The sequence below is a fragment of the Macaca fascicularis genome, chromosome 11 (genome assembly GCF_037993035.2).
Source record: "Macaca fascicularis isolate 582-1 chromosome 11, T2T-MFA8v1.1".
Classification (NCBI taxonomy): Eukaryota; Metazoa; Chordata; class Mammalia; order Primates; family Cercopithecidae; genus Macaca; species Macaca fascicularis.
Genome location: NC_088385.1, coordinates 52,930,240 through 52,944,961, shown reverse-complemented (window position 1 = coordinate 52,944,961; position 14,722 = coordinate 52,930,240). Strand labels below are relative to the sequence as shown.

Sequence of the window (14,722 nt, the reverse complement as noted above, 5' to 3'; positions counted from 1 at the left end):
GCTGACACCACCCAGACTGGTAATCTGGCCCAACCAGTTCTGCCATCGCACCTAGGAACAGAAGACAGCAAGAAAATTTCCCTTCAACCCCCTATGATTTCACATCCAACCTAACCAATCATCACTCCCCACTTCCCAAGCCCCTAGCCGCCAAATTATCTTTAAGAACTCTGATCTGCGAATGCTCTGGGAGACTGATTTGAGTGACAATAAAACTCCAGTCTCCCGCACAGCCGGCTCTGTGTGAATTACTCTTTCTCCATTGCAATTCCCCTCTCTCGATAAATTGGTTCTGTCTAGGCAGCGGCCAAGGTGAACCCATTTGGCGATTACAAAACTAAAATTAACAGAGAGGCTGAGTAACTTGTCCAAGATGACTGATATCTGTGGGGAGAAGAGCAACAAGTCTATTGGGTGCTCCTCTTAAGCCTCCTGTTTCTCCTTAAATGTGCTTTGTTACCACAAAAGCAGAAAGGGAAAATATGAACGAAGCCCCCAATCCACCTTTCTACTGGAACAAAAGTCCCATCGAGAACAGTATATTCCTTTATTTCAAGTCACATGGGGTTTTTCTGTCACTCAAGAGTTAACGTCTTTAGAGTATGATAAAGAGTAAGGATTTAGGTTTGAGGAGAAGGGAAACGACTTGTCCTTGTGGAATGGGAAAAGAGGAACGAGGACACATCAAAAGTGTCAAGAGTTATAAATGGAGCACCCACAAAACCCACAACCCTCTACCCACTACAGGTTAAAAACAGGAAGTGGTAGTGGTACATGGCTCTCTTTCTTACTGGTACAACATCCTCATTTAAGCTCAGAGCTCTCTTTAACTTTTTTACAAAGAACCAACTAAACTAAAATTCTATTTTTACCAGCATACTTCTTTTAGATTCCTCTTTCTTTTTAGGATTATAGTAGATACTATTTGAATTGGCCATCAGCAATGCATATTTCTTTTTCTAGACAAAACAAAATACCTAACTGACAGTGAGGCTAGTTTAAGAGAAGCTTTGTGCCACAAAACTTAGATTTACCTACAAGGAGAGAAATGGAATGAACTGTACAAATAATTGGTCTCCACCTGTTTCCTGCCTGGCCTTTTAAAACCACCCATTTAATTCCCTAATCTAATTTGTAAGCATTATACACGATCACATGCTACAAGGTCACTGTGTGCTGGTCTTCTGACCCTCAGAATTTTGAAATTTGATCAGAATTTAGTGACTAAGAAGTCCACTTTGGGACTGAATAATTATAGTTTCTACTCTTTTCTGTAAGTGTTTTGTGATCTCCTTAATCAAACAGGGACTATATTAATGATCTTGGGACTTAACCAAATGCAACTCTCCCCTAAAAATGGGTTAAAATAATAATACGATCACTTGAAAAGTTCTTTATATTTTTATTGTAAAACTAAGATAATCATTAAACCATTTTGAAAATGCATAAAATAAATGAAATAAAGTATAAAGAAATCACTCAAAGTCTCTCTGTTCAGGATGTTCAGGCTCACCTTAGACAAGCTCTATTAACATTTCAACGTATTTCATTCTAAGATTTTTGTTTTGTGCTTAGGTCTTATTTTTTACAGTGTTATTCCTCTCTGGATGTTTGACTTTAACAGACAATGCAACATGATGGGTAGGGACTTTGGAGTCATACTACCAGGGTTTGAGTGCTCTGACACTAGCTGTGTGACCTTAGACAAAATATGTAACCTCCCTGGTTACCTTATTTACCTTATCTGTAAAATAAGGATAGTAATAGTACTATTCATAAGTGAAGCATTTTAAAAAGTGCGTAGAATGGGCCTGACATATAGTGAATACCCCAACATTTGATATTATTAATGATCAGTAAAGTGTTTTATTAATTATATTGAATACCTTAAGGTAAATTAAAGAGATTGACAAAACCCATTTTCATATCAAAGATCCTTTTGAATTTTTCAAACTATTTAACATTTTCATATGAATTTAGGGACTCAGAACACCTTGTCCCTCTCTCTTCGCTTTTGGGCCTGCCTCTTTCCTTCTGAGCTCTCATTAAACAAAAGATTTTTTTTTTTTTTTTGAGATGGTGTCTCACTCTGTCACCCAAGCTGCAGTGCAGTGACATGATCTCAGCTCACTGCAACCTCCGCCTCCCAGGTTCATGCTATTCTCCTGCCTCAGCCTCCCAAGTAGCTGGGACTACAGGCGCAGGCCGCCAAACCCGGCTCATTTTTTGTATTTTAGTAGATACGTAGATACGGGGTTTCACCATGTTATCCAAGCTGGTCGCGAACTCCTGAGCTCAGGCAATCCACCCGCCTCGGCCTCCCAAAGTGCTGGAATTACAGGTGTGAGCCACCACGCCCGGCCAGGATTCTTCTTCTGTGTCTCTTTCCTCACCCCTTAAGTCTCCCATTGGCATTGCTTCCCTGGGCCAGAAACCACTATTCCTGTCCTTGAGCCTCACTGAGAGCCTCTGGTCCCTCACTTAAACCTTCTACTCATGCCCTACTTCCTGTTTCCACTGGCTGGCTGTCACACTGGCCTGGAAAACCCCTGAAGCTGAGCTTTCCAACCGCATAGACAGGGCGACACCAAATTCTTGGTCTCCATTCTCAGTTGGGTCCTCCCCACTGTCCAACCCCTCCATCATTTTCAGCTAGTGTTCTAGTCTCTTCAACAGTGTTTTCAAATCTTTATACAGGTATTTCCCCTAGAATAATTGGGGGTGGGATGGAGAAGCAGGGAGAGTTGGTGGAGTTGAAAGATGAACAGGAAAGTGCAGGGTGAAGATGCAGGAGGGTTGAGACCCTTGAGAAAGGTAGACAGGAAGTAAGAGGTAGAAGAGGGTGAGGGAGAGGCCAGCAACAGCAGAGAGGAGTGGAGAAAGATAGTTAAACTAGCCCAGAACTGATGCATTTCCTATGGTTTGTCTAAGTTCCTTGTCCCGGATTCTAAATTTTTCCTTGTAAATACTCCGCCTCAACCAGCAGCATGTCTGAAAGTTTTGGATTGAGGGCTGTGGGTTAATAGAAGACAGTGATAGATCAAAGGAGGACTAGTAATAAAGACCACTTTTACCCCAGCTCAAGGAGTTTTTATATGTACTAGCCTGCTTGTTTAATTGAGGATAGTAAAAGTTTTATGCTTCTAGCTGGATTTAGAAGAGGAAGAAATGCATATTTTAGTAAGCCTCAGATCCCTTTTGGAAGGAGTGAAACATGGGGGAGGGGAGGTTGAAAATAATATTTAAATATATTTCCTGCTGAAGCAAATAATGCTTGAGGTGGGCGGATCACCTGAGGTCAGGAGTTCAAGATCATCCTGGCCAATATGGTGAAACCCGTCTCTACTAAAAAAATACAAAAATTAGCCGGGTGTGGTGGCACGTACCTGTAATCCCAGCTACTCAGGAGACTGAGGAAGAATTGCTTGAACCTGGGAGGCAGAGGTTGCAGTGAGCCAATATTGCACCACTGCACTCCAGCCTGGGTGACAGAGCGAGACTCTGTCTCAAGGGGGAAAAAAAAAAGTAACGCTTGAGGAAGTCAGCCAAACGAAGTAGACGAGACCTTACTTTTCATACTGGAAGCTAGTCAGCATTGCACAGCAATGAGAATGATTCAGCTGTAAGTGATTTCTTCACTGCCACCTTACCTGGGTAGCCGTGGGGTCTGTGTTTACAGGTAACTGAGCTGCAGTGTTGGCACAGCACCTCACCACAGACAGTGTGGCAGATGATGCACACAGCACAGTGGACTGAGAAACAGAAAGAACTGGGATGTATACGCCACATGGCCAGAACTCAGCGCTTTCAGCCTTGCTGCTTCCAGGGAGGTCCATGGACCAGTAGCAGCAGCAGCATCTGGCAGCTTGTTAGAAATGCTGAATCTCAGGTCCTGACCCATGACTTGATCCATTTTAACAAGATCCTAATTCGCACACACGTTAAAGTTTGAGAATAGCTGCTTTCAACTTTGCAAGGGAGAGTCATGCTAGGAAGGGCTGCTGGTAACGGTTCCCTCTTCTTTGGGGGAGGAATGGGTCCTGGAGGAGTTGAAAGCACTCAGCTGCACAGCAGCCCCAAACACCCCCATCCTGAGCTATTTCTGGATCTGAAGCAGTGACGGCTGCTTTACCTCCACCCCTACCAAAGGCTCTGATGCTGTGTTGGGAGGATGTCATATGATTTGTTGCTGTGTAGCTAGGCTTTTAAAATACAGTCTTGTCTCCCTTAAAGTGTCCTGAGGTTGGTTTTTGTTTGTTGGTTGGTTTTTTGTTTGTTTGTTTGGGGATATACTTTATATACAATAAAATTCCCCAATTTAAAGGGTGAGATTTGTTAAGTTTACCCAAATACAGTTGTGAAATCACCACCACAATCACGGTATAAAACATTTCAATCACATTAAATGTTTTGGTTTTATTTGTTGTCATAGCTTTCCACTTTATTAGCACATGGTACTTTTAAATATGAAAATACTAACAACATTATTCATACAATCTTTGGGTAAATTATGGAAGACCAAGTAATTACGATTCTGTTAATATGATTCAAAACATTGATAAATAACGTTTTTTCAATAGATGTTTAGATGTTCGTTGTTTAAAAGATGAGTCAAAATTTTCTTGCAGCAAAAAGAGTAAATACGTCTAGGACCACTGTCAGAAATCTTTTTCTTTTTTTCCTCATGCCACTTTGTCTAAGACACTATCAGAAATCTTTTTAAAAATCATAGAAAGCAAGAGTATCCCCAGAGGATTAGAAATAGGCTAATTTAATCCCAACTTTCAAAAATGGCAAAAAGTAGATGCCAAGAAATAGTGTAGAGAAAATTATTAAATGGCTTGTTTATGTGCAACGACTGAAGAAAAGATTGCTCTGTAGAGACCAACAGAGTTTTTCTAAATAGTCACTAAACTAATATCATCTTTTGAGATAAGGTGAGCTAAGTAGATCACAGAACTATCTTCATAGAGGGAGACTTGATTTTAGTTAAGATATTTGGCATAGTCTCATATAACTTGCCAATGAGGTTCTAATGTTTGTAAATTCACTGATTCTCAGTGAAGACTCTGTTATGTGTGTGTTTGATGTTGAATGTAAATAGGTAAATAGGTGAATTAAACTGTCATGGTCTGTCTTACAGTCTAGTGATGGAGACACATAATAACACAATAAAATAAAAAGATTACTCTGGCTGCTGGGTGGAAGATGGATGTGAGGAGACAAGTAAAGGGAGACAAGTAAAGATGATCACAGTTATCCGGAAATTAAAGATGATGGCTCACACTAGAGTGGAGATGGGAACAAAAATCCACACTAGAGTGGATTTGGGATAAATTTTGGAGGTAGAAATGATAGGGCACTTGCCAATGACTAGATATAAAGGATGAGGGAATGGGTGAGAGATAAGGTCGACTTCCAGGCTTCAAGCAGTTGACTGGACAATGGGTCATTTCCAGATGGTCTTGTTCTATTCAAAGTTGATGCCAGTGACTTGGATGAAGGTACACTGAAGATATGAAGTTAGATGCAGTGGTTAATATATAAGTAAAAAGGATCAACAATTTAAGAAGAGATCATGAGACTTGAAAGATAAAATGTAATGGAGACAAATATAGGTCTTGCACTTAGCTTCAAAAACAAACAAAAAAAGTACACAAGATAGAATTAGGAAGACAGTCTAGTAGCATTCACACCAGAAGCTCAAAAAGAATGAAAACTGTGTGGTTGCCATAAAAATGAATTCCAAAATAGATCATCTTGAAAGAAGAAAGATGTCCGACTCAAAGAATTTAAAAATCCTATCATGCTTTGCACTGTTTGGACCAAATCTGATGTTATAGCATTGTGTTCATCTCAGCACATAGCCTTTAAAAAGGATGGTTGAGGAACTGGACCATCGCTGAGATGTAAACAGCCCAAACACTTCATCACAAGATGAACAGTTCAAAGAATTAAAGATGTTTGAGTTAAAGAGCACAATCTTAAAATGAGCACCCTCAGGACTGTTAGGTAGGAGAGGTGTTAGATTTCAAGTAGATTCAAATAGGTCCAGAAGGTAAAATGAGGACCCAAGGATAGAAGTAGCAACAGTGATTTCAGCTGAGCCTCAGTTCCAGGCACAGAACTTTTCAGAAACAGAATGGGTTGCATAATATGTCCCCTTTTAAAAGACACTTTGTAGACCTGGATGCCTGTGTGTTGGCATGGAGTATAAGGGTTTCCTGTCCTGGGGAAAATGCTGTGCCAGACTAGGTCCTCTCTGAAAGTCTCTCCCCGCTTTAGGAGTCTAAAATTCTAAGTTTCTTCTCAGGAGACTCAAAAATCTACTAGAATGTCCTGCACCACATCTTTCATAATGTTGCTGACACAAAGACTCTTGAAGGTTCCTGACCACATTCTTCACAATTCTAACTGTCTTGCCACCCCTTCCCCATGACCCATGTACAGTTACATGCTCTAGATCTTCCCCTCAAAGATGAACATAAGTCTGAAATATCAACACCTTGGCAGCCCTATTATCAATCACTGAGCTGTAGTCCCCATGTAAGTACACCTTTTTTAGCAACCGGTTTTTGTCCCAGCCGTATTAATACTTGTGGTCTGTGGTTAACAATGTTGAAGCTTAAATTACATCCAGATGAAATTTTTAAAAGGAATCACTTGTGTTCCTCTGTGTTAGCACAGGAATCCCAGCATGTGTTTCTCTTCCAGGAAACCATAATTATATGTACAGATATCTACCTGGACAATTAGGGGCATAATCATGCTCTAAACAGAAGTGTTCAAACAAGTCAATACGTTCTGTCCAGTTATTCCTCTTTCGTCTTTCTCTTAGGTGTCATGGTTTCTGTGTCTCAAGACATCTATGATTTGATTTTTCTAACCCTTTCTAGAATCTATTAGAGTCAACTAGACAACATAGTCCTTCTTTCTAAGAATCTGAACAAGGAGGCAAACTTTCTAAATTTTAATCCTATTAATGCCAGATTCTGGTATAGGCTAAAGTATTCTTAGAATTTTACTTTTACACTTTGCCTCTTAGTGATCTGATAGAAAAGGGGGTTTTGCTTTATAGTAGTTTTCAGTCTTTGAAGAGAAGATCTACATTTGGGAAAGGACTAAGAAGAGAGTTTTTGCAGATCAGACAGTTAAAGGCAAAACTGTCAGACTCTGAGTACTCTGAGGTGCAATGTTATGTCTCTTAAACATGGGAGGGGGTTGTTTGCATCACTGTGGGAGTACCTCATTCTGTTGTGTTTAAGTGGGGTGAGGAAGATAAGTGAACACTTCTAAACTCTTCCCTAATCAATACTTTTCTCCCACTTGAAAAGGGGGTATAGCAGTTTATGGTGCTTAAAGGGCCAGATGCCACAAGCATCATCTATAAAGAGATTCAACACATAGATTGTGTTAAGACACAGCCATGTGCAAGAACCATGTGGTTGCCGGGGCTACTGACTGAGGGAACACAGCAAATGTTTCCTTAGAATATTTCTTTTGCTAATAAATACGGAGTTCTCCAGGGTGAGGGCCTTTTGTAAATCATTAGGTAAATATTCATAATTATCCCCTCCTGCTAGGCACATAGATAGTTCCTACAAGGTCATACTCTTTATACATTAGCCTTGGGCCCATGGGAAAATCCCTTTGGTCACTTTGGTCCCAGCAGAGTAGACCCAGTAGGGCACATGGTCACTCTCGAATAGCATCTGGCTCATCCTAAGATGTCACTCATTTTATCCCCGCTAGGAAGCCTGCGCTCTTCTGTGCCACACGGAAATCCTCTAGGGCCTGTCACATGTTCATGTAGAAGTGGCTACTTAGTGTTGTGTCCCTGAAAACACAAATGAACTCTGCAAGAAACCCAAAGCTTGCTTCTTTGACATAAATATTGCTTATCTTACTTGATGGAAAAAAAAAAATCATGCCACAATTAGGTCCTGTATCTTACTCTGTGACAGAGCATATCAAATCCTGTTCCATTATGTATCTCAGAACTACTGGGTTGGTTAATAAATGCTTGCTCTCCATTTCTCACATCCCTCAACCTGAAAAGATAATAAGTGACCTAGCCTCTTAATCAGTGTATTAGTCAATTTTCATGCTCCTGATAAAGACATTCCTGAGACTGGGTAATTTATAAAGAAAAAGAAGTTTAACAGACTCATACAGTTCCACGTGGCTGGGCAGGCCTCACAATTATGGCAGAAGGCTAACGGCACATCTTACTTGCCCACAGATGAGAGAGAATTGAGAGACAAGCAAAAGGGGTTTCCCCTTATTAAAAAAAAAACCATCAGATCTTGTGAGACTTATTCACTACCACAAGAACAGTATGGGGGAACTGCCCCCATGATTCAATCATCTTTCACCGGGAATTATGGGAGCTACAATTCAAGATGAGGTTTGGGTGGGGACACAGCCAAACCATATCAATCAGCCTCCTCACTCAAGGATTTTAGGGAAATAAGTCCAGATCTGAATGCACTTCCTTACCAATCATATCTTAACTTAAATTCCCCTTTATTGGCAGATCAGCTGGGCCTTTACCCAAAGTGTTAGGTCTTTTGTTCTTTTTCCTAGTGCTTGTTTTGCCTCTGCTGAGCTCTGCCCCTCATTTGCTTGCTGGCCAGTTTCTGGCAGTTCATCTGTTCTGCTGCTGACCATTCTGTACACCTGGTTTATCTCCTCATGGCTGCCTCGTATGTGGGAGAAACAAAATACAGTAGGATCATAGACAGCTGAGGAGCAGTCATTCTGCCTGGGGCCAGGGAAGGCGACTGAGGGGTTGGCATATGAGCTGGGGCCTAGAGCAGCCTTCAACAGGTGTGCTGGGAGGGGGAAGGGCCAGGTGGAAGCAGCCCACGCAGAGCGAACAGCGTGATGTGCCAAGTGCCTCTCAACAGCACTTGGTGGAAAAATAATTGCTTTTAATGACTCAAACGTAGAGTCAATTGCAGTAATGTATTGTTCTAGGGATATATTTTCCCACATCAGGAAGTGAGTGGTTTCATTTGGGGACTGGATTTTTTTTCTTCTTTTTTAATAAATAGGCTTTATTTTCAATTATCATGTCTGTTTTAACCAAATGTTTCAGAAATCATCCATATAATCTCCCACATCATTTTAACTGCACTTTTTCTTGAGAAGCGTTTGATAATGAGCCAGATGTACTAAAACAAAAACATGAGTTCATCATTCAAAAAAGTCTTTTCATTATACTTGATTGTCAAATTTTCCCACTAGTTAGCAAGGGGTGCTTATTCATCTAAGAGGAACCAGGTGCAAAAAAAGTAAATTACATTATTAGCCCAATATATAGATGTTAAAATAGCCATGAAGTAATAGATGAACAGAACCCGAGACATCATTTGGCTTGTATCTTTATATTATGGGCAAGGAATCCAGAGATGAGAAATGTTAAGCAAGTTGCCCAAAGTCAGGTGGTCATTCTCCTAAGGTCACTGCCAGCCTTTCCCTTTGCTCCTCCCACCCCCCATTCTCACACTTTCTCACCCGGATGTAACAGAGAGTGCAACATAGACTACAAAAGCTTTCTTTCATAATGTTGTTTTAAAGTCATCTCAACTGAAATGCTCCCAGAGAGCTGTTTGGGCTTTGAATTACATGAAGAATTTGAACTGTTACTCAGATTCTAATGAGCACTTCTTTATTCGGTAGGACATTTTTATTGAGGATTTTAAAACAGGGATGACTAATAGGTTCCAAAATTTGGATACTATTAACAAATTGTGTTAACCATACAAATAAATCTTTGCCCTTCTAAACTGTAATGTCAGAATATATTCTTTTCTAGTTATGACAACAAGATTTATTTTCTTTGCCTTAGGGTTCTTTTGACTTCAGTGACATTGCTGTCTATATATTCAATAAACCTCCTACTGATCTGTTCAAAAGAAACAGGTAAGCTGAGGACATGTTTGATTTTGTTAAAACCAGGGTGAATTATTTTTATGGTGACATTATGGAGCAAATGATCTTCTCTCTCTGTACAGCAATTTGATTATTAAAAAGAATGACTACTTTGACCTAGAGTGACTAGAAGACCTATGGGAGTATTTATCTAGACAAACAGTTGCAGCAAAATATAAATTAAATTGTCATGGACAATGAGGAAATAATGTTGTCACTTAAAAAGTGAACCCTCAATTATATACCTGTTTTTCTAGTTTAAAATGACTTCATTTTAAAAGCTTCAGTTTTTCCTTAGGTCTTTATAAATCCAGAACAAAGATTCCATGTTTTTATATTATAGCTTCCAAGGTTTTAAAAGTAAGCAGACCTTTCATTCTCTTGTGCATATTCCAAGCAGAAAATTTTACTCCTGAGGCAATGTGGGAGTGAGCAAGCTATGAAGAGACTTCAAGTACTCTGGGCAGTGTAATACCTGAAGTGTTTATTTTCTATTTCTGGGACACTGAATTATGTTTGTAATTCTTTGACTTTTACATTAGCTAAAACCACACTGGCCAGCTATTATTATATATACATGACTCCATTTAACTGGAACATTTTATAACAAATTGAGGAGCTAACCATTGTCTAGTTTAAACACCAGTCTTATGAGAAATTAAACAAAGGTTTAATTATAGCCTGCCCCATATTGCTCTCCATGAACCTTTTGAAAATATGAACTGAACAGTTATAAAGAAATAAAACACTTTTTAAAAAGTGAATACTTTAGAATTTTAGTATTTATTGAGAAGAGCTAGTTGAACATTTTCAAATTTTGCTACAGACAAATTATGCTTTTGACAGATTAGTCTTCCACTCTCTTTTATGAGTTGCACGTATTTGAACTGCATTTTATGAATGATTAGATTTTGTATGTAATGGTTATTAAAATGTGTCTAAGCTTGTTATTACATTTAGAACACGGAGGCATTGATGGGATGTTATTAAGATAATTCCTTATTAGCTTAATCAGTCATTAATTCAAAAGGAATCTTTTGTTTCAACTATTAGGATCTTTTAAAATCAAATATGTGTTTTAATGGTATGTACCAGACCTGAAGACAAAGATCACAGAAGGAATTTCCCCTTTGTAAGGTAGAGGTAGTTAAAAATAAGCCTTATGACCTAATAGGTTAATTGTAATGCTCTGGTAGCCAACTTGAAAAAGGAGAAATGATGGTTGCGTCTCACATTTTAAAATGTCAAGAGTTTGTTTTGTAATGAGGATACCTTAAACCCTGCAAAGCCAAAATGACTATTTGTGTGAGTTTGAGAAAGGCATACAGTAACTTGGGGAACTGTCAGTAGAATGACAAAATCTTGACTATTTTAGCTTTCTGAACCCTGTCATTTCTTGTGTTCTCAAATTTGATTTTTAAATAGGCTGCATGGTGTATGAAAAGCTCGGGGAACAAGTCTTTGGCACCACCGGGAAGTTCGTAATCTTTGGAGCCACCTCTCTACAGAACACTGGAGGTAAAAAGAACATGCTTTATCTATACATAACTTGAAACTAATTCTGGTGGCTAAGCGGCCACATGAATTTTAACAGAATTCAAGCAGTTATCATCCTCATTGCTAAAATGGCACAGGGAAAGTAAAGCAGACAGCAATCACTTATTTAAAGCCACAAATCCTGCTAGAGTAGCTGAAGTTGCCTTTGTGTCTTATTGACGGTTGGTCTAAGAACGGGTTGATAACTTTTTATATAGCTTGCAACGTAAGCCTTCGTATCTTCTTTCTAAAAATGTTCTCATTTGCCTTCAGCAATGCTGAGCTACCTCTTCATCGTTAAAAATGAACTACCCTCTGCCATAAAGTTTCTCATGGGAAAGGAAGAGACATTTTCGTAAGTTATAGACCATTTTTTAAATGATATAACTAAAATGTTTTTAATTTAAATATGGGCAAATCAAAATTCTTGCTTTATGAATATTGCAGAAAGTTTTTCCTAGGCTGGTTTTTGTTTGTTTGTTGTTTCAACAATAAATTTCTTTGGGGCTACATAAATGAAAAAAGTAGGAGATTCTTTTGAATATGAACATTTGAAAAGTAGATTTGTCTGTCATGCTGTGAGTGGTAGATACTGCATTTTCCCAAGAGCTTGAAATCTATATCTAGTTTTGGTGAAATAGAACAGATATGGAATATTTTTAACACAAAAGGGGAACATGAAAAAAAAAATTAAGACCCTAGCCTCTTGCTTAAAGAAAGGACATAGTATTTTGGAAGCAAAATTTACATGAGCCAACCTCACTAAAGATATAGATAACCCTGGAAAATGTTGCAGCTACATTTGGCACAATTGTGTTTTGACTCCCTCTTGTTTAACAGTTCTTGTCAGTCTTAGTTTCTCTGTTTTCTTTCAAGGGAGAATCATAGAAGCCAGAGTTTCTAGTGTTCTCAGGATTCAAGGTCAAATCCAAGGGATCAGGGAGAGAGAAATGCCTACCTGTGGTGACTTGTTTCTCGCTGATACTAGCCCAGCAAAACAAAAAGGAGCTTTCTCTTTAAATAATTGGTAGGACAAGTTGTAATCTGACAGAATACAATGTATGCATTCAGTTTTGAAACCATGTAAATAATTCAAAAGAATGCCACATTTAGCCATGGGAAAGAAAAAACAACAACAATATTCCTTCTTCCATTACATGGCAGTGAAGCTGTAGTAAATAAGTAGTGGTTGGGGTTAAAGTTTGGATAAGATCTGAATAATGATTTTAAAAATTAATGGATATAGTAAAAATTAATAAAAATATATATCATGAAATTTTACACTGGAGGGGGAAAAATGTCACTTTCTAAAAAAATATAACCTAACCCCTGAAATGCCTTTCAGAGCCTGGTACGTGGATGGCCGAGTTCTGGTGGTGATAGTTACCTTTGGCATAATTCTCCCTCTGTGTCTCTTGAAGAACTTAGGTAAGGACAGATTTTGTTTTTATCATATTCTGCAGTGCCCCAGTGAATCAGAAACTGAGTAAACATGGACAGCATTGCCCTCTGCTTCCCCTCTGCATGCGCTCAAAGATTAAGTGCATGATAAATTGCAAGTATTAATCGGTCCCAACTTTAATATGGGATAAAAACAATAGTCAGTATGTGACCTCCTAAACAATCCCTCTACTGAGCTGTGGAGGGGAGAAGGGAGGTTCTGGGGCCAGGACAGACAGGGCTATTTTCAAAAGTACAACTTATATGCTACTCTGAGAAAAGTCCAAAAAATGGAATTCTCTTCATACGAAGTCTTAACTACCATCATTATTTAGATAAATATATTTTCAAATCTAATATGAAGACAGAAAGCTGCCTAGATTTATACCCACAAGTATTATAAATTTAGAGGGTCTAGCCAGCCTCAATTATTTCTCTTCGAAGTGGGAGAGATAAATCAAAAGTCAGAAATGGTGGATAATCCCCAAGTCATATCCATTTGGCTTTGATCTACCACTTGTTTTTATGCTTGTATTTGAAGACAAGGATGCCTGATGTTAGGGGAATTTCATACATTGAATAATGTGGCCAGACTGCCATCCAGTCAAAAACCTGTAAAATGTATTTACTTTAATTCTGGGCTAATTCAAACAAAAGTTTGGATAAAAGTTCTTCGAACAACAATTATGAGCCTCAGTTTTTTGTTTTGTTTTGGATCAAAATATCAGACCTCTGTAGCTGTTCCGTGAGGTTTATAAATAGATTTTTTTTTTAACTACTTAATTTTCCGGTTTCTGCATCTGAGTTTTCCATACCTATAGAGGTAGCTCTTTTCAGTTAAGTAGAGAAAAGGTCTTCCCCAGGGTTGAAAATAATGCAGTCCTGAGAGGCTACTTAACTCTACCTTTCTGGAGGTCATGGTGGCAATTGGAGATCGCCTAGGCATTCTACAGGGAGCTAGCTAAAGATCCCCAGATACTCAATTTACCACTGGAAATTCGCTTCATCTACTTTCTCTCATCTGGGGAGAAAAGTATTATAACTGACATTCAGTATGCACACAATAAGTGCATAATAAAGAGCTATTGAGGGGATCAAGGAGTAAATGGGTTTGCCCGTAGGAGTCCATCAGAGTCCACCAATACAGACTTACAACAAAAATTGGAAGGCTCTTTTCGGCTGGATTCTGGGAGTCTCTGTTCTCTAGTGTGCAGGGAGAGTTGGAATCAAAACACATAATATAATGTTTTTATTCAGAGCCCCATTTTTTTGCCAAATAAAGTAGCACTGTCAAATAATAAATCTTGTATTCGCTTGGGCATGTATGTTTATTATTGGAGCTCTAAAATATGCTTGAAATAATGCATTGAAATAAATGAGGTGATGAATTTTGAAGTAATAACAGTTTATGATGGGTAGCTCCAAAATTTTTAAAAATGGAAAAAAAGAAATAATTTATTTTTTACTTTTTTTAAAGGGTATCTTGGCTATACTAGTGGATTTTCCTTGAGCTGTATGGTTTTTTTCCTAATAGTGGTAAGTGCTGATTGAAATGGCTGGTTTGGTTTTGTGACAGTACAATGGCATGTAATAATTATTCATTATTTGGCTTTACTAAAGTCCATACTGCTTCTACTATACTTCTTAATACCAGGTTATTTACAAGAAATTTCAAATTCCCTGCATTGTTCCAGAGCTAAATTCAACAATAAGTGCTAATTCAACAAATGCTGACATGTGTACGCCAAAATATGTTACCATCAATTCAAAGGTAAGTTTCCTGATCTTTTGCAGATGAAACGAGCATTTT

The 14,722-nt window shown here is 38.6% G+C and overlaps 1 protein-coding gene across 18 annotated transcripts in view; it reads left to right on the top strand.

Moving 5' to 3' along the window:
* The window catches only part of SLC38A1 (solute carrier family 38 member 1), an 86,904-nt gene that overhangs the window by 50,401 nt on the left and 21,781 nt on the right, over positions 1 to 14,722 (top strand). For all 18 annotated transcript variants that reach the window (XR_012420158.1, XM_015430813.3, XM_074006674.1 and 15 more), the window contains 6 exons: positions 9,854 to 9,927; positions 11,362 to 11,454; positions 11,746 to 11,827; positions 12,818 to 12,900; positions 14,390 to 14,448; positions 14,567 to 14,683. Coding sequence is in view for 17 of the 18 variants with exons in the window: in XM_015430813.3 (XP_015286299.1) it covers positions 9,854 to 9,927; positions 11,362 to 11,454; positions 11,746 to 11,827; positions 12,818 to 12,900; positions 14,390 to 14,448; positions 14,567 to 14,683 (508 nt within the window). In the remaining variant the exon portion in view is untranslated. The remainder of the gene's footprint in view (positions 1 to 9,853; positions 9,928 to 11,361; positions 11,455 to 11,745; positions 11,828 to 12,817; positions 12,901 to 14,389; positions 14,449 to 14,566; positions 14,684 to 14,722) is intronic.